Here is a 25,368-nt window from a genome sequence, read left to right as displayed (position 1 = left end):
GAGGGTTGGGGGAAGGATGGACTGGGAGTTTGGGATTAGCAGATGCAAACTATTTATATAGAGAATGGATAAACAACAAGGTCCTAATGAAGAGCACAGGGAACTATATTTAATATCCTGTGATAAACCATAATATAAAGGAACATGAAAAGGAATGTATATATATCTTTAACTGAATCACTTGGTTGTGATTTATACAACATTGTAAATCAATTATACTTCAATAAAGTAAATTTTTAAAAGAGACCGAAGGTGTTCATGGTAATACATATTTGGGGGATAAAAAGGAATAGAAGAGGGAAATAATAGCTGTTTAAGTTTGCTTTTTCATTTTAAATAGAGAATTGCAAAAGACAATTTTTATTCTTGTCTTTGATTAGAAAAATAGAAAAAAAACCACATGAATGAATACAAGTTATTGACCTTCAAAATCTGGAAAAATATAAGAGCAAATCAGTAAAATATAGTCCACTCAAAAAAACAAAAGAAGGGGGCTTCCCTGGTGGCTCAGTGTTTGAGAGTCTGCCTGCTGATGCAGGGGACACGGGTTCGTGCCCTGGTCCGGGAAGATCCCACATACTGCAGAGTGGCTAGGCCCGTGAGCCATGGCCACTGAGCCTGTGCATCTGGAGCCTGTGCTCCGCAATGGGAGAGGCCACAACAGTGAGAGGCCCGTGTACTGCAAAAAACAAAACAAAACAAAAAACAAAAGAAGGGAGAAAAAAGCAAGGAAACATTATGCTGAGAAAACATAAAACAATGATAGAAAGAGTGCCAAACATACATACTAACAATACATAAATGAGTTAGTCTTACTCTTTCGATTAAAAATATGTACATGTAATGTTCACAAGAAATAGACAAAATGACAAGAAACATTAAAAATAAAAGAAGGTAAATATACATTAGGAAAGCATATAGAAAATTAAAAACAGTTGTAGTAATATTAATGAGGGCCAAAGTAGAATTCAATTAAAATAAATTCAATAGAACAAGCTCTGTTTACATTATTAAAGGTACAATAAAAACATAATTTAAGTTATTATATTTATGCTCCAAATAAGCACTAATTAGAAGTACAAAAAAATATAGACAATGAAATATATTGGAAATGAAAGAAAAATTGCCCCAAAATCAATGGCTGAGAATGACATTAACCTACCAACTTTAAATATTTACACATGAATTAGTAAAAAGCAAAACACAAAAATTGGAATAATCTAATAATGTTGAATTATATATTAAATGGCATATAAATATTTATTGTAGCTTGTCATTAACTAATCCACAAAAATGTTCAATTTCTCAAAGCATAAATTACTTAAGGCTTATTTTCTTAACATAAATTGCAACTTCTATATTTGTAACAAATGCCACATTAAATTAGGATTAAATTAATTATGAATATAAAACATGAAGATAGAATTTTATGCAAAACTCAGCCACTCTAAAAATTAATACACATTTCTTCCTAATAACTCTTAGGTTAAAAAGAAAATCAAGACTTCAATTGCAGGTCAAATAGTTTTTTAAATAGAATTTAAAAGCAGTAAGAAAGGAACTTAGCAATGTTCATTGGATGTTGAAAAACTGAAGCCAAACTTTTAGGCTTAAATATTCCATTATTTTTAAAAATGTGAATAAACTTAATTCATGTAATTATAAAAAAATTTAATAAATCAAAATGAACACCCTGGGAAAGAAGGTAGATTTGAAACATAAACAAAAAGAAAAGGAAGCAAAAAAAGGAAACTTAGACAAAGCTAATTAAGGATATCAAAAGAGAACAAATGATAAAAGAATTCCCACAAAAATATTTCAGTACCAGTTAATTTTTACAATGTTTTCAAAGTTTGAAACTCTTATGGAGCATATAAAAAACAGAGAGGTATGTAATTCAGTTTATTAAACTAGTGAATATATGATATAAAAATCTAACAAAGAGGGCTTCCCTGGTGGCGCAGTGGTTGAGAGTCCGCCTGCCGATGCAGGAGACACGGGTTCGTGCCCTGGTCTGGGAAGATCCCACATGCCGCGGAGCAACTAAGCCTGTGAGCCATGGCCGCTGGGCCTGCGCGTCCGGAGCCTGTGCTCCGCAACGGGAGAGGCCACAGCAGTGAGAGGCCCGCATACCGCAAAAAAAAAAAAAAAATCTAACAAAGATAATCCAAAATAAACATAATGACTAACATTTATTTATTTATTTTTTCGGTACGCGGGCCTCTCACTGTTGTGGCCCCTCCCTTCGCAGAGCACAGTCTCCAGACATGCAGGCCCAGCGGCCATGGCTCACGGGCCCAGCCGTTCCGCAAGGCATGTGGGATCTTCCCGGACCGGGGCACGAACCGATGTCCCCTGCATGGGCAGGCAGACTCTCAACCACTGCGCCACCAGGGAAGCCCACGACTAATATTTAAATAGCATTTATTTTATGCTAGGCATTACACTTTGCTTACACACTACACATATGCTAATTGAGTTAACACTCAAAATAACAATATGAGGTAGACCCTATTATCTTCCCTGCTTTACAGATGAGGAAACTAAGACACAGAGAAATTTAGTGATTTGCCAAGGTAGCACAGTTGGCAGGTGTCAGACCCAGGAACAAGTTAACATATGAATCCAGATAAGAAAATACTAATAAAATAAACACCAAGCTGAACCCTAAAGTACTGTAAATTAAAAGGACCTTCCATGATGACCTAGTAGAATTTATTTTGGTAATATAAATACCTCATTTTATTTCACTTTGTTTTATTGTGCTCTGCAGATATTTTATTTTTTACACATTGATGGTTTGTCCCTGCATTGAGCACATTTACTGGCACCATTTTTTCCCACAGCATCTGCTTACTTTGTGTCTCTGTGCCACATTTGGATAATCCTCCCAATGTTTCAAACTCTTTCATTATTATTATATTTGTTATGGTGATCTGCGATCAGAGCTTTGATGTTACTATTATAATTGTTTTGGGGCACCACTAACCACACACACATAAAACAGCAAACTTAATCTATAAATATTGTGTGTGTTCTGACTGCTCACAGACTGGCCATTTCCCATCTCTCTCCCTCTCCTCAGGCCTCCCTGTTCCCTCAAACACAATATTTAAATTAGGCCAATTAATAATTCTTCCATGGCCTCTAAGTGCTCAAGTGAAAGGAAGAGTTGCATGTCTCTCACTTTAAATCAAAAGCTAGAAATAATTAAGCTTAGAGAGAAAGGCATGCCAAAAGCTGAAATAAGGTCTAAAGCTAGTCCTCTTTCACCAGTTAGCCAAGTTGTGAATGCAAAGGAAAAGTTCTTGAAGGAAACTAGAAGTGTTACTCCAGTGAACACACAAATGTTAAGAAAGTGAAATAGCCTTACTGCTGATATGGAGAAAGTTTTATTGGTCTGGATAGAAGATCAAACCAGCCATAACCTTCCCTTAAGCCAAAGCCTAACCCAAAGCTAGGCCCTAACTCTCATCCATTCTATAAAGGCTGCAAGAGGTGAGGAAGCTACAGAAAAGTTTGAAGCTAGCAGAGTTGGTTCATGGGGCTTAAGGAAAGAAGCCGTCTCCATAACATAAATGTGTCAGGTGAGGCAGCAAGTGCTGATGGAGCAGCTGCAGCAAGTTATCCAGAAGATCTAACTAAGATAATTCACGAAGGTGAGGACACTAAACAACAGATTTTCAGTGTACATGAAACTGGCAACTATTGGAAGATGCCATCTAGGACTTTTATAGCTAGAGAGGAGAAGTCAACACCTGGCTTCAAATCTTCAAAGGACAGGCTGACTCTCTTATTAGGAGCTTACGCAGCTGATGACTTTAAGTTGAAGTCAATGCTCATTTACCATTCCAAAAATCCCAGGGCCCTTAACAATTATACTAAATCTACTTGGATGACAGCACATCTGTTTACAAGATGGTTTATTGAATATTTTAAGCCCACTGTTGAGAACTCTTGCTCAAAAAAAAAAGACTAATTTCAAAATATTACTGATCATCTTGACAATGAACCTCGTCACCCAAGAGCTCTGATGGAGATGTACAATGAAATTCATGTTGTTTCCCTGCCTGCTAACACAACATCTATTCTGTAGTCCATGGATCAAGAAGTAATTTTGACTTTCAAGTCTTATCATTAAAAATATGTATTTCCTAAGGCTACAGCTGCCATAGATAGTGATTCCGCTGATGGATCTGGGCAAAGTCAATTGAAAACCTTCTGGAAAGGATTCACCATTCTAGATGCCATTAAGAACATTTGAGATTCATGGGAAGAGGCCAAAATATCAACATTAACAGGAGTTGGAAAGGAGTTGATTCCAACCCTCATGGATAACTTTGAGGTTTCAACACTTCAGTGCAGAAAGTCACTGCAGATGTGGTGGAAATAGCAAAGAGAAATAGAAGTGGAGCCTGAAGATGGAACTGGATTGCCACAATCTCATGTTATATTTTAATGAATGAGGAGTTGCCTCTTCTGGATGAGCAAAGAAAGTGATTCCTTGAGATGGATTCTACTCCTGGTGAAGATGCTATGAAGACTATTGAACTGACAACAAAGACTTTAAAATATTACATAAACTTAGTTGATAAAGCAGCCACAGGGTTTAAGAAGATTGACTCCAAATTTGAAAGAAGTTCTACTATGCTTAAAATAGTATCAAATAGCATTACACGCTACAGAGAAATCATTCATGAAAGGAAGAATCAATCGACGTAGCAAACTTCACTGGTGTCTTATATTAAGAAATTACCACAGCCATCCCAGCCCTCAGCAGCCACAACCCTGATCTGTCAGCCGCCACTGACATCAAGGCAAGACCCTCCACCAGCAAAAAATTGCAACTCACTACAGGCTCAGATGATGGTTAGCATTTTTTAGCAAGGAAGTATTTTTTTAATTATGGTATTGTGTTTTTAGACATAATGCTATTACACACTTAAGAGACTACCTACAGTATAGTGTAAACGTAACTTTTATATGCACTGGGTAACCAAAAATTAGTGTGATTTGCTTTATTACAGTGGTCTGGAACTGAACTTGCAATATCTCTGAGGTATGCCTGTATCGTTTAACATTAATACATTTATTTTTTAAATCGTATGTATAAGTCAAATGGAAAAGAAATCCGATCAATAAAGGTTGCAGAAGCATCCTCCCAAATTAGTATTTTTTTCTGATGTTAAGATCTCCAGACCTTGAGACCAAATGCAGAAATACTGCAAGTAATAAACAATGACTATTATTATTATTATTATTTTTTTTTTTTTTTTCAGTACGCGGGCCTCTCACTGTTGTGGCCTCTCCCATTGTGGAGCACAGGCTCCGGACACGCAGGCTCAGCAGCCATGGCTCACAGGCCCAGCCGCTCTGTGGCATGTGGGATCTTCCCGGACCAGGACACGAACCCATGTCCCCTGCATCTGCAGGCGGATTCTCAACCACTGCGCCACCAGGGAAGCCCAACAATGACTCTTAATGTTTGTTTCTGGAAATATTATGAAGTAAATGTCCATAAAGGCTTCCTTGTTCAGAACACTTGACTATGCAGGATGAAACTGAAGATAGACAGTTAGCAGAGAGAGATATATATAAATTGGTTGTGCTATTATGAATAGAGAAACCCCTTGGAGATCAGAAACTAAAAAAATTACTTTCTAGAGTGGTAAGCCAGTCCTTACACCAGTGTCTTTCCTGAAATTGACTAATTCTGATTAACTAGTCTAGAGCATGAAGCATGGTTTTATGGAACAAAAGACAAATTCTAGGTACTACTCAGGTTAGGAGGACATATCAGATAACTTTACATATAAACTCAAGGACTCCTGAAAGGGTAAACTAGAAAATACACAGGTATGTGCGCACGCACACACACACACACACACACACACACACACACACACACACACACACACTATCATGAAACACACATAAAAACAAGGCCCTGATAAAGACTTTGCAGAAAAATCAAACTGTAGAATCAAATAGATAGCAGAGAATACTAGTAACAGATACAAATTTTAAAATAAACAGAGCTGTCCTCTCTTATCTGCGTTTTCACTTTCTATGGTTTCAGTTAACCTGTGGTCAAACACAGTTGAAAAATATTAAATGGAAAATTCCAGAAACAGACAATTCATTAGTTTAACATCAAGTACCATTCTGAGTACAGTGATGAAATCTTGTACCATCCCACTCCATCCTGCCCAGGATGTGAATCATCCCTTTTTGCAGCATATCTCATCCCCTGGTCACTTAGTAGCCATATTGGTTTTCAGACTGACTGTCAAGGTTTTGCAGTGCTTGCATTCAAGTAACCCCTATTTTACTTAATAATGGCCCCAAAATATGAGTAGTGATACTGGCAATTCAGATATGCCAAAGAGAAGCCATGAAATGCTTCCTTTAAGTGAAAAGGTGAAATTTTTCAACGTAAGAAAGACAAACTGTATGCCGAGGTTGTTAAGGTCTACCGGAAGAACAAATCTTCTATCTATGAAATTGTGAAGAAGGAAAAAGAAATTTGTGATAGTTTTGCTGTTGCACCTCAAATTGTAAAAGTTTTGACCACAGGGCATGATAAGTGTTTGGTTAAGATGAAAAAGGCATGGAATTTGTACAAAAAGATATTTTGAGAGAGAAAGACCACATTCACATAACTTTATTATAGTATATTGCTATAACTTTTATTTTATTATTAGTTGTTCTTACTCTTGCTGTATCTAATTTATAAATTAAACTTTATCATAGGTATGTCTGTATAGGAAAAAAACATAGTATATGCAGGGTTTGGTACCATCTGCAGTTTCAGGCATCCACTGGGAATCTTGAAACATACCCCCAGGGATAAGGGGGGACTGTATTTAATATGTTTAAAGAAACAAAAATAGGGCTTCCCTGGTGGCGCAGTGATTGAGAGTCTGCCTGCCGATTCAGGGGATACGGGTTCGTGCCCCGGTCCAGGAAGATCCCACATGCCGCGAAGCAGTGGGGCCCGTGAGCCATGGCCGCTGAGCCTGCGCGTCCGGAGCCTGTGCTCCGCAAAGGGAGAGGCCACAACAGTGAGAGGCCCGCGTACCGTAAAAAAAAAAAAAATTAAAAAAAAAGAAACAAAAATAATATTAAGTATAGGTGAATTAAAAGAGACTATTAGAAAAACAAAATGCAGTTAGAAACTTTTCTTATAAAATATACCAAAATAAATTCCAGATGGATTAAAGAATTAAGTATCATAAAAAGAAATCAAGTGGTCAAGATGAAAGTGGTCAAAGGTACAAACTTCCAGTTATAAGATAAATAAGTACAAGGGATGTAATGTACAACATGATTAATATAATGAACTCTGCTGTATGTTATACATGAAAGTTGTTAACAGAGTAGATCTTAAGAGTTCTCATCACAAGGAAATTTGTTTTCCTTTTTCTTTTATTTTGTATCTATACCAGATGATGAACGTTCACTAAACTTATTGTGGTAATCATTTCATGATGTATGAAAGTCAAATCATTATACTGAACACCTTAAACAGTGTTGTATGCCAATTATATTTCAATAAAACTGGAAGAATAAAAGGAAAGGAAAACTAAAGAAATAAACAATTTGTCTAAACTTGGAGTAGATAAGAATTTTAGGATTATAAAGGCATGTAAGAAATCCAATAGAAAAATATTACTATGCATAATAATTTTAGCTGTCATTATTATAGCTAAAGTGGGTTTTCTAAATTTTCATAGATTATATAAAAATTTTTAAATTATATACATTAAAAATTCTTATCCATAATAATGAGACACAAAGAAAATCTAGAAATTGTTCATAACAAATATGACATACTATTAGAGCTCTTACAAATCTATGGAGGAAAAAAAAACACCTTACACCGAAAAGAAAATTAAGGAAACAGAAAATTCACACACAAAGTATTTGTTTTTCTCTAGTAATCAGGTTAATGCCAGTGAGATAGTGAACATCATTTCTCACGATCTGGTTATTCATTCTGACTAAGAAATCCAAATCATTAGACTACATCTGAGACTGTTTCCTAAAGAGATCATCAGACTAAACAGGAAGAGAAAAATGTATCATGGTTATATGTCTAATTATTCACTCAAGCCCATATTGAATAAAATAGATCTAATTATAATATTACAAATATTGATTATTGCTTTCAATTTAAAATTAGAAAAATTAATTATTGGCCTGGAACCAAATATCTCTACACAATTTTTGAAAAGGTGAAGATGCAATTGACAGACATTGTCAAGTAGGTTGAAGGTCAGGGGAGAATATAAGGATGGTCTTTTTCTCATTTTGTGTAGTATGACCTCAAGGGATAAAGTCCAACTTTAATAAATCAAAAAATAGGCATTTAAACTTTTTATTTAACATGCTAAAAATACCATAGAAGAAAAAATTTATAAAAAGATATGAATGGTAGAAAGAAAGTGATATGAATGAAATGTTTGTGTTCCAAGATGGACAGTCAATAGGCAATATTTAATGGTGATGAAAAATACGAAGAATATTATTCAGATATTGTTTGAAAGATAAGTTCTTCCAAAAGAACTTAGTAGGAGGAAAGGATCAGTGTGATTAAATTTGGAAATGAGACTAGGGGTGAATAAGTTGAAGAGGACACTTCGCTGTTTATTTTATTATCTTCCCTACTGTTAAAATTTTATTTGACCATGTGTTGTTTTTATAATAATTGAAAAATCACTATTTTGTACAACTCTAACATATAATATTGTACATCAACTATACCACAATTTGGAAAAAAGAATTTAGAGCACAGAGGAAAAAAATAATTGAAAAATATTTTTATCCAGAGATCTTCATTAAAGCATTGGTTAAAATATACAAAATTTAGAAACAATCTTAATATCTATTCAAAGGTGAGTACTGTATTCAGGAGCTAAAACCAGATTTCAGAGAAATGAACATATACAGGGAAAAGTTCATCATGTAAAGTTAACACACAAATGTTAATAATAGTACTATGCTGAATTACTTCATTGAATACTCATTTTTCTACCTTTCTATTTTTTAAATCACTTTTTTCAACAACAAAATACCTACCATTTTAAACTCGGGGATAAAATTAAATTACATTGCTCAAAATAATGTTATTTAGTTGCTACCATAAAAAGATAAGGGACCATATAATGAAAAGTGACATCAATAATTCACCTTTTGAGTTTTTAAATAATCATTTTTTAATCTTTTAAGATTTAAGACTGTAAGGCTTAAACAGATAATCAAATAGTTTTGTAAAGAAAGCAGGTAAGCTAAACTGTGCCAAAGAAATATTGCCAGTCTTTTAAATAGAAGGTCTTTTGGGGAAAAAGCCTATAGCATAGCCATGATTTACTTTAGTCTTTCCACAGAAGAGAAGAATCCAGTCTTAGAAGTATAAAGAAACAGTTCCAGATATATTCTATGAATTTCCTACTTTGGCAAGCAACTTTCCTGGAAGTAGCTCCCATTTTACTTCAAAGAGTTAATTTGGCATTTGATTCCTAATGTTTGGAGTTCATCGTGAACTTCAATCCTCAAAGAAGGTTTTGGCTTAATGTCAGCCTCTTTCCCTTCATTAACTCATTCCTACTGCCTTTTACAGTCCTTTCTGTAGACTTCTCGCTTTCTGTATTATTAACTACATCTCAGTCTGTGATCTCATCTATTCACTCTTCCCATTGTAGCACACACATCCCTCAATGAACACTGTCATTTCACCCTAGAAATCATACATTCTACAAAGCAATATAATAAATAATAAGACCTCAAAAAATTATATACACCACAGATTTATAATAGACTAGAAGATATATATATAGATATGTAAATATGTATATATGTGTGTATATATATATATATATACACATGTATACTAATGCAAAACAAATGATTCAACTCTTCTTGCTTTTAAAGTATAATTAAACAAACATAATTACTGAGATGAATTAAAAACTGTTTCCTGTAGGGGACATTGATAGCTATAAGAATAAATTTATACTAAGCCCACATGTGCTCTGGGGCCCACGTGCCACAACTACTGAGCCTGGATGCTTCAACTACTGAAGCCTGCACACCTAGAGCCTGTGCTCCACAACAAGAGAAGCCACCACAATGAGAAGCCTGTGCACCGCAACAAAGAATAGCCCCACTCACCGCAACTAGAGAAAAAAGCCCGCACGCAGCAACAAAAACCCAACGCAGCCAAAAAAAAAAGAATAAACTTATTACATGAATGAAATTTATTGCAACATGTTCTTCTGAAAATAATCACACACTTGGCTTTACTTGTCCTTTCATCAAAACAACAGCCTTCTACTATAGCTCTCACCTCGTTGAGCACGTTTTTCATCCTTGACACAGACTTCATTTAAGGAACCAACTGGGTCACAATGGCATGGCTGGCATGGTCTTTGATAATTTGGAGATATCTAACAAAAAAATAAAAATTCTGTTTTAAAAACACTAAATTTTTCAATTAAGCAAGTCTTTAAAGAAAATTTTAATAAATAATAAATTATATTTAGAAAATGATAATGTAAGAAATTTTCTTTATTATATGTTTGCATTTTCTAAAATCCATTTCATCTAAGTGGATACACAGAAATAAAGAGGACAGTACAATAAACTACTAAATATTTGTTACCTAGATTCAACAATTATCAAGATTTTGCTATATGATTCATCACGTTTTATTCTTTGCTGAAGTTTATAAAGAAAATCCCAAAGTCTTTCAATCCCTACACATTTCAGTATGCATCTTTCTTTTATAATCACAGTATCATTACCATTGCAAACAAAAAGAAAAATGTTTGCTTATATAGAGAACATTAGAATATTAGAGAAATATACATTCCCTAATAAAATCTTCCTTACTGTTTTATTACAACATAGTTCAAAATTAGTAATTTTTCCCCAAATTAATTTTTCAAAAACTTTTTACATTGATAATGATATAGCTAATTAAATAGAAATTTATATTTGGTGCTTGAAAAAGATGTTAAATATTTATGTTAAAAATTTGACTTTCTCAGGAGGCAGCATAATCTGGGGGGAAACAATGTAGGCTCTGTAATTAGGAAGGCTTGAGCTCATATCCCACTGTGTCCACTTACTGGCTATGTGGCCTCCTGCAATTTATTTACTTCCTGATAATATGAGGATAATAGTAGAAACTTTACTGATGTTATTAAATTAAAATTAAGAGGAGGGCTTCCCTGGTGGTGCAGTGGTTGGGAGTACGCCTGCTGATGCAGGGGATGCGGATTTGTGCCCTGATCTGGAGGGATTCCGTGTGCCGCGGAGCGGCTGGGCCCATGAGCCATGGCCACTGATCCTGCGCGTCTGGAGCCTGTGCTCCGCGATGGGAGAGGCCAGGACAATGGGAGGCCCGTGTACCACAAAAAAATAATAAATAAAATAAATAAATAAAAATAAATAAAATTAAGAGGAATAACATATAAAGCATCTCATAAGATTCCTCACATACATTAAATACACAGTAAAACTAGTAGTCTTTAATGTTAGAATATTTTAATTAAACACACCTAGACCATGCTAATGTACCAAATATACAATATTTATTTTCAAGATGCAATAGGATAAGAACAAAAAAAATAAACAAATTCTTTGCCTAGGAAATACTAAAATACTCTGTATATAAAAAATTGTGTATATAAGTATATATATGTTTCTCTCATAAAATACAGTTTTATATATGTATATATCTAGATTTAATTGATAAATGAAAACCTGTTTGCTAATATAAGTCAAAGTTTCACAAGTAGAGAAATATTTACATATCTGATAGAATTCAATCAACTATATCCACTGATCAGTTTCAAAATCATCATTTGTTTAAGACCCATTCATTCACTTCCTATTATGAATGACTGTGCAAAGCACAGATAAGGCCTGATTTCTGCCTTAAAGAAGCTTACAGGAATAGCAGACTTGAAAGATATTGATTAAACAGAATGTGCAAAGTGATAAAATAGACACAGAAGCAGAGCGTTCTGGGGCAAAAGAAGAGAGAGTAATAACACATTGAAGTCAAGCAATGTTTCACAGAAAAAGTGACATTTAGACTGGAGCTTGAAGTATGAGTAGCAATTTGAGAGTGGAATTGGGAGAAGGGCTTTCTAACCAAGAGAAAACCAAGACGTGAAGAAAAACAAAACAAAACTCTCTGTGGGCATACAGCAATAAATTTCTTTAGGATAAATTCTTAGCTCTCACAAATATGATTTATGATTCCAATGACGAGCTTGAGTAAACCAAAGCCTCTTAATTTGTTATCCTTCTTTGTGGTAATTGGGAAAATCTGTCTGAATCAGACTGCTGATCAGGAAAAAGTTCTAACATAAGAGATTTTATAAATTCATCTACTTTATACTTGATTTTTAATTTTATTAAAATAATCAGATTACTAATCAATCCTCAAAGTAAGCACTGCTATATGTGTGTGTGTGTGTGTGTGTGTGTGTGTTTTAACATTTAATTATATGTATTTAGGAGATAAATCTAAAATTAGATTTTAAGGCAATAATTTTAAGAATATCATAGAGATACATTATTTAGCTATAAAATTTGCAGTGCACAAAACTTTTCTTTCTATATCTTTATAAAAACACAATGATTTCTACCCAAATATTAAGAACCTGAAAGATTTGAATTTTTAACCCAATATAGCATATGTATTTTTATGTGTTAAAATACCAAAATCTAGGCTCAGATTCACTTAATAACTTGTAATAACAGCTTGATCAAGCTTCCAGTTTTAATAATGGCACAGTGTCTTGTATAGGTCTAGCACATGGTCAAATGACAATTATGAATTCTGGACAAAATATAAAAATCATACACTTAAGACTTGGGAGAATAATCAAAAGCAGGCAGAAATTAGAAGGATTTGAGATTTGAAAGAAGAAAATGCAGTAGATGAGATCCATGTTCATATAAGGGTAACAACAAAATTTGCATATCAATACCCCTCAATTCTTAACTGATCCTTTAATTGTACATTAAATCAGGGGACTCCAAGGAGCCCAGTGGAAAGCAACAGCTGGAAAGCTAAATGATCTGAGTAAAATTTTCCAGTCTACACACCATAAAGTGAACAGAAACGAGAGTTTATCACCCAAGTTGGAAAGGTTAAACACCCTGAGCTTTTTATTAATCTGTCCTAACAAGGTATAAAAGCAAGCCTGCTCATTTTAATAGTGATTAGTCAGTAAGTTGATTACCTATTAAAACAAAATTCACAAATCTTCAGAAGACAACAAAATCTTGTCTCTACACTGTATCATCCTCAATGTCCTGTGTAAATCATAAATTACTAGACACGAGGAGAAAAATGAAGGTGTGGTCCTTATTCAAGAAACAGCAAGTCAATAAAAACAGACCCTGAGGTGTCCCAAGTATTGAAATTAGCAGACAAGGACTTGTACAGGTCTGTATATATGCCCAAGAATATAAAGGAAATAATGTTCATAAGGAGTAAACACATGGATTATTTCAGCAGAGAAATGGAAACTACAAAAAAACACAATACGTCTAAAAAGCTGAAAATAAAATATCTCAAGGAAAAAATTAACTGGATATGCTTAGCAGCAGGTAAGTGATGGCAGGGAGTAACTCAGGGAGTTACTCAGTAACCTATAGGACACAGTCCAGCAACCTGACCTGTATGCAGTTGGAGTCATAAAAAGGGGAAGAGAGAGCATGGTTCAAAAATTTTTTTAAAGAAATAATGCCCTAAAATTTCCAAAATGTGGTATAAAATCTCAATTTATAATTACAAGAAGCTCAGTAGCCAAGAAGGTAAGCACAAAGAAAGCCACATTTAGACACACATGGTCCAATTCTGAGATTGGAAAATATTTTCTGTAAATAAAATTGTAGGCTTTGTAAGGCACATAAGGTTTGTTTCTTCTCTTCCTCCTCCTTCTCTCCTCCTCCTCTTCCACCTACTTCTTGCTCATCTTGTTCTTCTTTTTCTTAATTTTTTGTTGTTCTTTTCATTTTCGTTCCATCTCCTTTCCCTTCCTCTCCTTTTTCTCCTCCCCTCCTTCTCCTCTGTCTCTTTGTTTTTCTTTTAACAAACGTTTAAAAATGTAAAAGAAAAATTATTTGTTTGCAGGCCATATAGATACAGGCCATGGGCCAAATTTGATCTAGAGGTCATGGTTTGCCAATACATGTTTTGGCTGTTAAAAGGCAAATAAAAAGAGGATATCTTGAAATCAGAGAATTAAAGACACTTTATATATAGAAGAAAAAAAATGCAAATGATGGCTGCCTTCTCATTAGAATAAGTGAAATCCAGAAAATACTGTATCTTTATTTTTTAAATAAATTTATTTATTTTATTTTTGTCTGTGTTGGGTCTCCATTGCTGCATGCAGGCTTTTCTCTAGTCATGGTGAGCAGGCTTCTCATTGCGGTGGCTTCTCTTGTTGCGGAGCACAGGCTCTAGGCATGTGGGCTTCAGTAGTTGTGGCACGCAGGCTTAGTAGTTGTGGCTCACAGGGTTAGTAGCTCTGAGGCCTGTGGGATCTTCCCAGCCCAGGGCTCAAATCCGTGTCCCCTGCATTAGCAGGCAGATTCTTAACCACTGTGCCACCAGGGAAGCCCAAGAAAATACCATATCTTTAAAGTACTGAAAGAAAAACAAACAACTCTTTCCATGTAATGAAAAGATACTTCAGTAATAAGGGTAGAATAAAGACATTTTCAGATGAAATAAACCTGAGAGAAATTGTCACCATCGATTCTTGCCCTATTTTTAAAAAAAGCTAAAGGAAGTTCTTCAGGCAGAAGGAAATTATACAAAATTAACAAATTAACAAAAGACATGCAAGATCTCTACACTGAAAACACTGATATGAATAATTAAAGAAGATAGAAATAAGTGAAGAGACATACTATATTCATTGACTGGAAGACTCAATATTGTTAAAGTGTTAGTTCTCTCCATATTTGCATTTAGATTCTATACAACAATCCCAACTAATATTTCTGTCATTGAGAAGTTGATTCTAAAATTTGTATGGAAATGTAAAGAAACTACTATAGCCAAAACAATCTTCAAAAGAAAGAATAGGGCTTCCCTGGTGGCGCAGTGGTTGGGAATCCGCCTGCCGATGCAGGGGACACGGGTTCGTGCCCCGGTCCGGGAAGATCCCACATGCCGCGGAGCGGCTGGGCCCGTGAGCCATGGCCGCTGAGCCTGCGCGTCCGGAGCCTGTGCTCCGCAGCGGGAGAGGCCACAACAGTGAGAGGCCCGCGTATCGAAAAAAAAAAAAAAAAAAAAAAAAACAAAAAACAAAAAAAAAAAAAAAAAGAAAGAATAAAGTCAGTGCACATATGTTTCTGAATTCTAGTTTTATTAAAGCTAAAGTCATCAAGATAGTGTGCCATTAGCACAAAGATGGACAAATAAATCCATGGAATAGAACTGGGGCTCCAGATGTTGACCCAAAAGATCAACTGGCTTTCAAAAAATGCCTCAAAACAATTTAAAAGAGAAAAAGAAGTATTTTTCCAAAAATGGTGCTGGAACAACAGATGAACCACATAGATCTCAATCATTATTTCATACCCTACACAAAGATTAACTTGAGATGGGCCATAGCCCTAAAATTTAAAATTATAACATTTCTAGAATAAAAAAGAACAATTTCTTGACTTGAAGAAATACTTCACAAGATATAGGAATAGCCAATAAACACTTAAAATAAGAATTTAATCCATGCGATCTGCTGTAAATTCATAATAGAAGATCTGCTGTAGCACCAAGCATTGATGGGAATGACTTAGTGATTGCCTAGTACCCGACTGCAATACCTACTACACCCACATCCACTAGAATGGCTAATTCAAAAAGGTAGTCAAGACCAAATAATAGAGATAATATGGAAGAACTAGAATTTACATACATTTTTGGTGAACATGTAAAACAGTATTACTAACTTGACAAAACGTTGGCAGTACCTTACAAAGTCAAACATATATCTATCCTATGAAACAAGTACTCTACTCCTAGATATTTACACAAGGTTAATAACACATGACCACAAAAAGACTCATATAAAATTGTTTTATAGGAGCTAACCAAAAACTGGAAATGACCCAAATATCCACCAACAGAAGAATGGATTAAAAATTAAGATATGTTCATGCAAAGGACTACTCCTTAGCAATTTTTTTTAAAAAAGAAATAACTACTGATGTGTACAACATGAATAAATCTCAACAGGTTAAATTGAGTGAAAGGAAGACCAAAAATTTTATGTACTTTATGATTTCTTTTTTAGGAAATTCACTAAGAGGCAAAACTAATTTATGCTCTAAAAATCAGAACAGTTTGCCTGAGGGTGGTGATTGACTGGAATGAGGCACAATGGGACTTTCTGGAGAGATGGAAATATTTTATATCACATCTTGAAAGATTTATACAGTTTCTACTATGAAATATTTGTAGTCACCTTTGAGAATTTGAAGTCCAACTATTTAGAGAAGCTATCAAAATTATTTTTCCCTACAATACATCTCTGTCTGAAAAAGCCAAAATAACACTTAATGAAAGAAAAAGCATACTTTACCCCTTTGGGTCTGAAGAAACCATCAGTGCATGTCTCACAATTTATACCAGCAGTGTTTTGAGTACAATTAATGCACACACCCCCTCCAATGTACTTTCCATGTATATTTAAACTCAGATTTCTTCTGGCAACATTTTCATCATAATAGCATTCTTCAGCTTTCCCATGACAATTGCAGGCTGCATTAGGGAAAAATAAATTTATAAACATTAATTTCAGATTTCAGATATATTTAAAAATAATATTTTGTTACATAAGAGATTTTTATACCATATGGAAAATTATATTACATTATATATATATAATCAATACAAAGGTATCTAGAAAGGTCTTGGATTTATTAGACATTAATAAATTTGCATGTTTTAATGGAACTTGAAATAGTTAAAACATAAATTAAGTTGAAGCATATGAAATTGCCAATATTTGACTGATTTTATCTTATAAAACTGATATTTCATATATTTCACACCACAATTTCCTATTATGACAAACAAATTACTGATGTATGGTACTGAATGATTAACATCCATGTAATCTGTAATGAATAATTATTATATGTGAACCTCTGTGTTAGATACTACGGGTAAAAAGGATGCTTAGTATATACACTTGACCCTTGAATAATGCAGGAGTTAAGGGCACCAATCCTCTGCGCAATGGAAAATTAGAGTATAACTTTGCAGTCAGCCCTCCCTGTCCTTGGTTTCTCATCCCCCAATTCAACCAACCACGGACTGTGTAGTACTGTAGCACTGTTGTCTGCATTTAGTGAAAGAAATCCGCCTATAAGTGGACCCTTGCAGTTCAAATCCATGTTGTTCAAGAGTCAAATGTTATTCCTTTCTTTTACTACTAATCATAACTAAAACTTAGGGATTTTTTTATATGCCACATTCTGTTCTAAATGTTTTATATTTATTACCACTGATTTTAATTCTCAAATAGTTTTGTGACTTATGGACTCTATTAACATCTTTGCATATATTAGGAACCTCAAGCAAAGAGAAGTGAAGTAACTAGTAAAAGTTCACCAAATCAGTATTGTAAGCCAAACTCTGAAGTCAGGCTCCAGAGTCTGCAGAGCTAACCACTACCACAATCCCTTCAAGTTATCTGATAAGAAAAAGCTATACGATAAGTGCCAAGGTATCAGGACAAGATGAGAACTGGTTTGCTCAGTGGTGAGATCAAGGTATTTCGTGCCAGTCTTGGACTTGGGTGTCCTCTTCACTCCTTAGTAGTCCTGTGAGGTAGGGAACTTCAGTTCACTAAGGCTCAGTTTCCATATAAAACATGAAGTGGTCAGTAGTAATTACTAGGTAGGGATATTTAAAATGCACGTAAAATCATTAGCATAATGTGTTATAAATAAGTTCCCAATTGATTTTCCCTGTTCCACTTCCTCTCATATTCATCCTCTATGTTTTCATAGCCCCATTCTCCTCTTCTCCTTTTCTTTTTCATATCACATTACAGGAGGACAGAGGAATGAAAAATGACTTCCTCAGGAAGAATTGGGTAAGGCTTTGAAAAATGGGTAGAATTTATTGTAGGATGGGAACTAGGCAAAAAATATACTATGCAGTGTCCTTCCTCATATGTTGAGTTTCTTAGGTGTCCTTGCATTGATTTCCACATGTATATGTGTGTCCGTATGTGTGCGGGCCTGTGTGAGGCACACAGCTCAATCTTTCTTTTTAGTTCCACCAAAGGGGACATTTATATACTGTTCTGAACTATTTTTTACTAACAGTAAATAGCATGGCTCCTTCTCTATTGCTATTATGTTTTCCCTAAGGCTACACTGGGTACTTCTTGATTAATTAGATGCCTAATAGTGGGTAGTTACATTGTTTCCAGATTTCTCCTTTGTAACACTGAGTACCTACCAGGAGGGCAATGGAGGTGGGGGTAGGAGTGGGGGTCTGGGGTCAGACGGCTCCCCATTTGCCAGCTGAGTGACTTTGAGGAGACAGTTCAAGTCTTAGCGTCATTTTAGTGCTTAACTCTTAGGCTGTGGTGAGAATGCAGATCATCTAGCAGAACGCCTGAGACAGTAAATACTCAGCCCTGTAAATGTCAGTAGCATCGGTATTAGCAATTGGGTACTAAAGACAGGGATCATAAAATGTCCTGTACAGATATCCAAGTCCATCTACAGATTAAATTCCTGCAAGTAAAATTTCTAGTCAAGGGGCATGGGAAATTTTAATTTTAATTAACTTGAAAAAATTCCCTCTGCAAATGCTATGTCAGATTACTCTCCCTCTGATAGATAGGATAAAACTGTTTCTGCACAGCCTCACCAAAACTGTGTAGTACCAACATTTTCCATTCGGTGAGTATTCAAACATATGTTGAGTGAATGAATGAACACTTTTGTAAGTTTAAAAAAAGTACTTTTATTGTTTTAATGGATACTTCCTTAATTATAAATAAGTGTGATAATTTCTTTATATGGTTATGTCATACTTTTTTCTTGAGAAATGTCTGTTTTGATCTTTGTTCATTTTTAACAGTTTGTTTTGAATTTTTTTCTTATTGCTATGGAAGATCTCTTCATATAGTAAGGATATTATCTCCTTTTCTTGTTTGTTGCAAATATCTTCTTCAGCTTGTTGGCTTTTTTTTTTTTTTTTTGTGGTACGCAGGCCTCTCACTGCTGTGGCCTCTCCCGTTGCGGAGCACAGGCTCCGGACGCGCAGGCTCAGCGGCCATGGCTCACAGGCCCAGCCACTCCGCGGCATGTGAGATCTTCCCGGACCGGGGCACGAACCCGTGTCCCCTGCATTGGCAGGTGGATTCTCAACCACTGCGCCACCAGGGAAGCCCAGCTTGTTGGCTTTTGATTTAAGATATAGTACTCTTGCTATATTAATCGCGAGTTTTCAAAAAATATTCTAGGGGACATGTAGTCACAAATATAAATCACTGAGCACCATAAGCAGTTTTATATCTTTAGGACAATGCACAGGAATTCTCAAAAATCCTGTAAAAATATATTGCAAGAAATAGTCAAGATTTCTGCTACAAGTACAACTAGAGGGAAATACAAAGGAATACAAATTTATTCTCACATTATTTAGAACTAGTATTGCTGACAGTACTTATAGCCATAAGCTAATGCAGGTAAAGACTGATGCCTGAGGAGCAGTCCTTTTCACACTCCATGTATGAGGGCCCTTTCCTACAGCCTTGGCTGCTGTTTAAAGGTCCTGGGCCTGCGCAGCTTTCATCTATAGCCTTAGAGGACATGGATAGTATCTACTCACAAAGAGCCATTTTTCACTCTGTCATCAGCAGTTTGTTATTTCACAGAATGTCCAAGACACATGATAGAAACTGTCTGTTAGTACAGGCTTAGCAATGGAATACATATCCTTTGCACTTTAGAGATAATAACCTGCCTCAAATAAGCTACATTGATAAAAGTCAAAATTAAATTCAAATGAATTAGAAGGCAGTTATTCATTTTATAGAGGGATTTGTCACGTTGCAGAAGGATTTTTCTAAATATTAAGAGGTGATTGGAACACAATTCAACTTGGAAAATAAAATTTTCATATAAGCTTTTACAAATGTATACATTGCTAAAAGCACAATATTTATACAAGGTTTTATGGTTAAGACCCCTATCTTTAATTTGTGGATTTCAAAAAAAAAAATATGTTTTCAGTTTGGAAATACAACCTCCCATCTCTTCCACAAAGAAAGATAAACTTGTTTTATAATAACACTATTTTATAAAAATGTATATAGCAGCAAGTGGAAATTTCCTTCTGTGTTGCTTTGTCTATCCCTCTTGCTAATAAGTCTGATCCATCCTTTCTGTTTTCTTGTTTAAATACATATACACAAGTGGAGAGCGGTAAAGGATTCTGCAGATCCACTTAACGTTACATCATGATAACTTTGTGATAGAATGTCAGAGACAACAGGAAGAATCCCTACCCTCAAATGCTCAAAAGTTCCACGTGTGACTGCTGATATTCCACAAGCAGAAGAGAAATTAATTAAATTTAAGGAAGTCTGAGAAGAGATATTCATGGTATCATTTAACTTAAATTCAGTCTTAGGAATGAATGTCTGCTCTTGTTGGGAGAAGCTGTGGAGATCCTGAGGGATCGTCAGGAATGGGGTTGGGGGTAGATGATAAAAAATAAGGGCTGGGCATCTCATACCCGCCCTTACAACACTGGGTAGTGGTGGCCCATTCCCTCAGATACATCTCAGTAACAATGAGTGATATCTAAACCAAAATATCTTCACAAGCACGCAGACACAAATCATAAGGCAAAAGAGTATGTGCAGAAAATGAAGGGACTCAAGACACCAATAGGATAGGCAGAATCTTAAACTGAAAAGAAAATGTATTTTATGTTTGGGGAATATTTTATGATTAAAGTCTGTTACAATTCAATAGTTTTAAGGACCTATCTTGTCTGACACATGATACATGATAAATATTTTTATTCAATAAATATATAAGGTTGGTATTGGTTTAAAATGTCTACCAAGCCTGTTTTGGTGACCACATACACCTATTGAACTGAAAAAATGTGATTAGGACTGATTCACTAAAATATTAATATTTGAATTCAATAGAATCGGGCTTTCTGGCTACTTTGGATTTATAGTTCAGCAGAAGTCTTTGTTTTTAGGCCTCGTCTTGGCCTGAACAGATCTCCAGAAACAGAAGCTTCTCTAGCTTCCCTGTCACTGTGTTGGGACAGTTGGCAATATTAGGCTACAAAGTCATCTGCTACCTTTCTTGGGTATTTCCCTTCGGAAAAACTTCAAAAGTGATAGTATTAAAGTATAAACGAGTACTTGTTGGCAAATGTTTGCATAGCCAGTTGTTTTATGATTTTTCATTACCGGCTTTTTCTGGGTTGTCACTGTCCAATAATTACTATAGCGTAGTTTATGCTAATGATTGTCACTGATACCATTTCTAATGTTAGCATTTTATACAGTTATTAATGTGAAACCACACATTTAAAATATTAATGCTTATTATTAAAATAAATATTCTTTCTCCACAAATTTGACTTCTTGCCTTCTATTACGTTTTACTCTCCTATTCTTCCCAGCTACTGCCCCCAAACACTACCCTTTAATAAGTATAACTAATGAATCAGAATCCTTTCTTTCCCAGATAATAAACTGACTCTAACTTGTAGGGTATGATCTCTCCCCTCTGGTTTTTCTCCATTTATTAAATGATGGGTATTCAAGAGCTATTTACTATTTACCCAAGCTATTTAGGGGAGGCACTACAAAGGGAACAGGCAGAAGGATCTGGAGCTCTACTGGTTTCAGAACCATTTTATACACATACGTGTTTAGAAGGGGAATCTTTTGATTTTTTGCGGTACGTGGGCCTCTCACTGTTGTGGCCTCTCCCGTTGCGGAGCACAGGCTCTGGACGCGCAGGCTCAGCGGCCATGGCTCACGGGCCCAGCCGCTCCATGGCATGTGGGATCTTCCTGGACCGGGGCACGAACCCGTGTCCCCTGCATCGGCAGGCGGACTCTCAACCACTGCGCCACCATGGAAGCCCTAGAAGGGTAATCTCTATACCCTGTAGGTTTTACTAAATGTTTATTTACATTTCTCTCTATATATTACCCTACAAGCTTCAGATTCACCCCTGATGACAGCAAGTGTATACTATGCTTTTATCTATTTCTCATTATTCTCACACAGTGGTAAACTCGTGGGTGTTGGGCAAATATTTGTCAAATTAAAAAAAAAAAAAAACGTGAAAACTCTAAAACAGGAGGGTAAGAGAGCTTACCAGCTACTGTCTTGGATAAAATATATGAACTGGAAGTATGCACTCACCTGAAATCAGCCCATGTTTATATCACCTGTGCCCCAGGAAAGGAAGAATTACCCATGGTGCTGGCTTGTCAAAACATACCTTCACATTCAGTTTTGGTCAGAAAAGTGCCTGCTCTCCACGGTTTCTGATGAAATCCAGGACAGCACTGATCACAGCTATCACCACACGTGTTATGCTCGCATTCACAGCGGGATTTCTAGTCAAAAAATGGGGAAAAAGCATACTTTCAGCATTCTTTGGAAGCATAAATGAGGGGCTTCCCCTGAAAGGTAGAATGAAGAGAAAAGAAAACATCAAGACTATGTACCAAAATCTAAAACTCCTGTCAGTCTGGGAGGGAAGAGGTGCCAGCCTTGGGAGTGGGTATATTTGATCAACACCAGCTTAGGGAGGGAGATCCAGGCTGGCTCTGGAATCACTGGGCTCAGACATAGAAGAGAGAAGAGGCCCAGCTGGAGGTAGTCTAGAAGACTAGAATCCCTTCTCTGATTCCTGAGATCCACAGGTCTTCTGGGTGGGATGTATCCATTTTAAGGATTCCCTCAAAGTACAATTAACATTTGGTGTAGGAAGAGGGGAAAGAGTAGATTCCTGGGCATGTGGGGGCACGGATAGAATAGAAATCTAATATCCCCAAGACTGCATCTCCTGCCTATGTGTGTTTTGAGTACAGTCTTATTTCATTACATGGAACTGGCCCTCCAAAGCTGCCGCGTGGGCTCTCAAAGTTTGGAAAATTGGGCTTCCTTGGTGGCGCAGTGGTTGAGAGTCTGCCTGCCAATGCGGGGGACACGGGTTCGTGCCCCGGTCCGGGAAGATCCCACGTGCCGCGGAGCGGCTGGGCCCGTGAGCCATGGCCGCTGAGCCTGTGCGTCCGGAGCCTGTGCTCCGCAACGAAAGAGGCCACAACAGTGAGAGGCCCATGTACAGAAAAAAAAAAAAAAAAAAAAAAAAGCTTGGGAAATACTGCTCATCAATACCCCTGATAGACAGTGCCCACACCCTGAAGAAAGCAGGACCACAACCTTGCCCAGAAAAATATGCCAGGGGTTTGAATCTTCCCGAGGAGGTAATACTATGATGCATTAGTCAGAAAACTAATGCTATTTGAGAAATACCACTTGTATTACAGTTTTAGTCGGAAAAAAAATCTTTACATAGGTAGCTACGTTCACTGAACTTACTATTGAATATATTTCTTCATACACTATAAAGTCGGTGATTTTCTATTTCACCAGTTTATTTATGACTGAGAAAAACAGATGCTCATTCATCTTCTTTTCTAGGTTATGTTCATTTAGTCCATTGTCATTAATGAAAAATTCAACCCAAAACCATTCCAGCATGTTCTGGTCTGGTGGGTTCAAGCTCTGTTGAATACTCTCTTCCACCCTACTCCTTCCTGCCCCTGTCCTACCTCAGCCTCCGGTTCCATGGTCATTTAGATTTACTTCCATGTACATTTTTCATTTGTTTGCATTAATTTTTTTGATGAAAATTCTTAAAAGACACGGTCAGGTTGATTGATGTCAGGCATCTCTAAAGCTAAATCATACAGCAGGCTGTCATAGCTAGAAAGGTTTCAGAATGTATAGACCAGTTTGGAGCCTTTTTTGAAGAAAACTAATCTGTTTTCTGATACTGTGATGGCTGCCTTCAAAGTCTATCATCCTACCTGCCAGCTCTAACCCTGGCATGGCTTTCTGTTAAGTGGGGACCTGACACCCATTCACAGCGTCCCTGTCAGCAAAGCTTCTCATGAAGCATTTTACAGTTCAGAGCTTCATTTTACCTAAGCATTCTATAAATATACATACATTTGTCACTGGATCAAGTGGACAAGCCCTGGCATGACCATAGCAGATGCACATCCCTCCAACAGAAATATCCTTGACCGAGTAGTAATACTGCAAAAAAGCAATCCAGACAGAAATCCTATTAAGACTACTGGAAGGTGAAAGCAACAAAAGGGAACATTCAGTTAAAAACTTGGCTTTCTGCTTGTATCCTTAGTTTGAAGCACTAGAAAACAACAGAAGGTGCAAAAAAGTATCCAGTAACTCCTCACATTGAAATCATAGCCCAGGGACAGAATGCCTCTAATTTACGTTAGGTGGGCATTTTAGAAATTTCTTTCTTACAGACAGTACAAAGGACTGCACAGTACAACTACTCCATGCTGGAGTATTTATTATTGAGAGCAAATTGTTATGGGGCTGGGGAGCAAGGGCACTAATTCTTCTTAAAAGTTGAAAGAAAGAAAACCTCTTTTATTATCATTATAGGGACATCGGTGTTCATGAATCATACGCAGACTGTATTACTTGATGGATTTGAAAAGAATCAACCAATTTAGGGAAATAGTGCTCATAACAACACGTTTCTTAACCATATCAAGAAGAAAATGAAAATGAATTATAAGATTGATTTAACATAATGTGAGAAGTAAACTAGACGTGCAGAACACTTTTTTTTTCATTATTATGTTAAAATGTCCATGCAATTACTTTCCTATCTCAGTTAACAGGACTGTTTCTAATTATTTTCATCTACTCAGCTATTTTTAAAAGATTATTTGTAATTACAGAACAGGACTATTTAAAAATTTTACTTAATTTGTATATAGCATTTATAGTTTTGAGAGTACTTCAAATTACCTTATGGAATCCAAATAACCATCTTATGGTAGATAGTTCTATTATTCCAATTATTTACACTAAAAAAAACCCCCACACATTTAGTGAGAATAAGTAGGTGGACACAAAGTTCCCTGACTACAAATTCCCTTTTCTAATTTACTTCTTTTTAAAATTATTTTTGTTTGTTTTTGCTATTTATATATAGTATCTTTTATAATATTTTTGTTACTTTATCTTACTTGATATACTTAGACCT

General features: G+C 35.8%; 1 protein-coding gene across 7 annotated transcripts in view; it reads right to left on the bottom strand.

Annotated features, from left to right (window-relative positions):
* Positions 1 to 25,368, bottom strand: part of LAMA2 (laminin subunit alpha 2) — a 608,480-nt gene that overhangs the window by 313,711 nt on the left and 269,401 nt on the right. For all 7 annotated transcript variants that reach the window (XM_059083775.2, XM_059083777.2, XM_059083778.2 and 4 more), the window contains exons 6-9: positions 24,291 to 24,380; positions 22,552 to 22,669; positions 16,623 to 16,801; positions 10,349 to 10,448 (exon numbers count right to left, since the gene is read on the bottom strand). In XM_059083775.2, coding sequence (XP_058939758.1) covers positions 10,349 to 10,448; positions 16,623 to 16,801; positions 22,552 to 22,669; positions 24,291 to 24,380 — 487 coding nt within the window. The remainder of the gene's footprint in view (positions 1 to 10,348; positions 10,449 to 16,622; positions 16,802 to 22,551; positions 22,670 to 24,290; positions 24,381 to 25,368) is intronic.

Source organism: Kogia breviceps, chromosome 13 (assembly GCF_026419965.1).
Source record: "Kogia breviceps isolate mKogBre1 chromosome 13, mKogBre1 haplotype 1, whole genome shotgun sequence".
Lineage (NCBI taxonomy): Eukaryota > Metazoa > Chordata > Mammalia > Artiodactyla > Physeteridae > Kogia > Kogia breviceps.
Note: the sequence above shows the minus strand (reverse complement) of the source record. Positions and strands in the feature narration are given on the sequence as shown.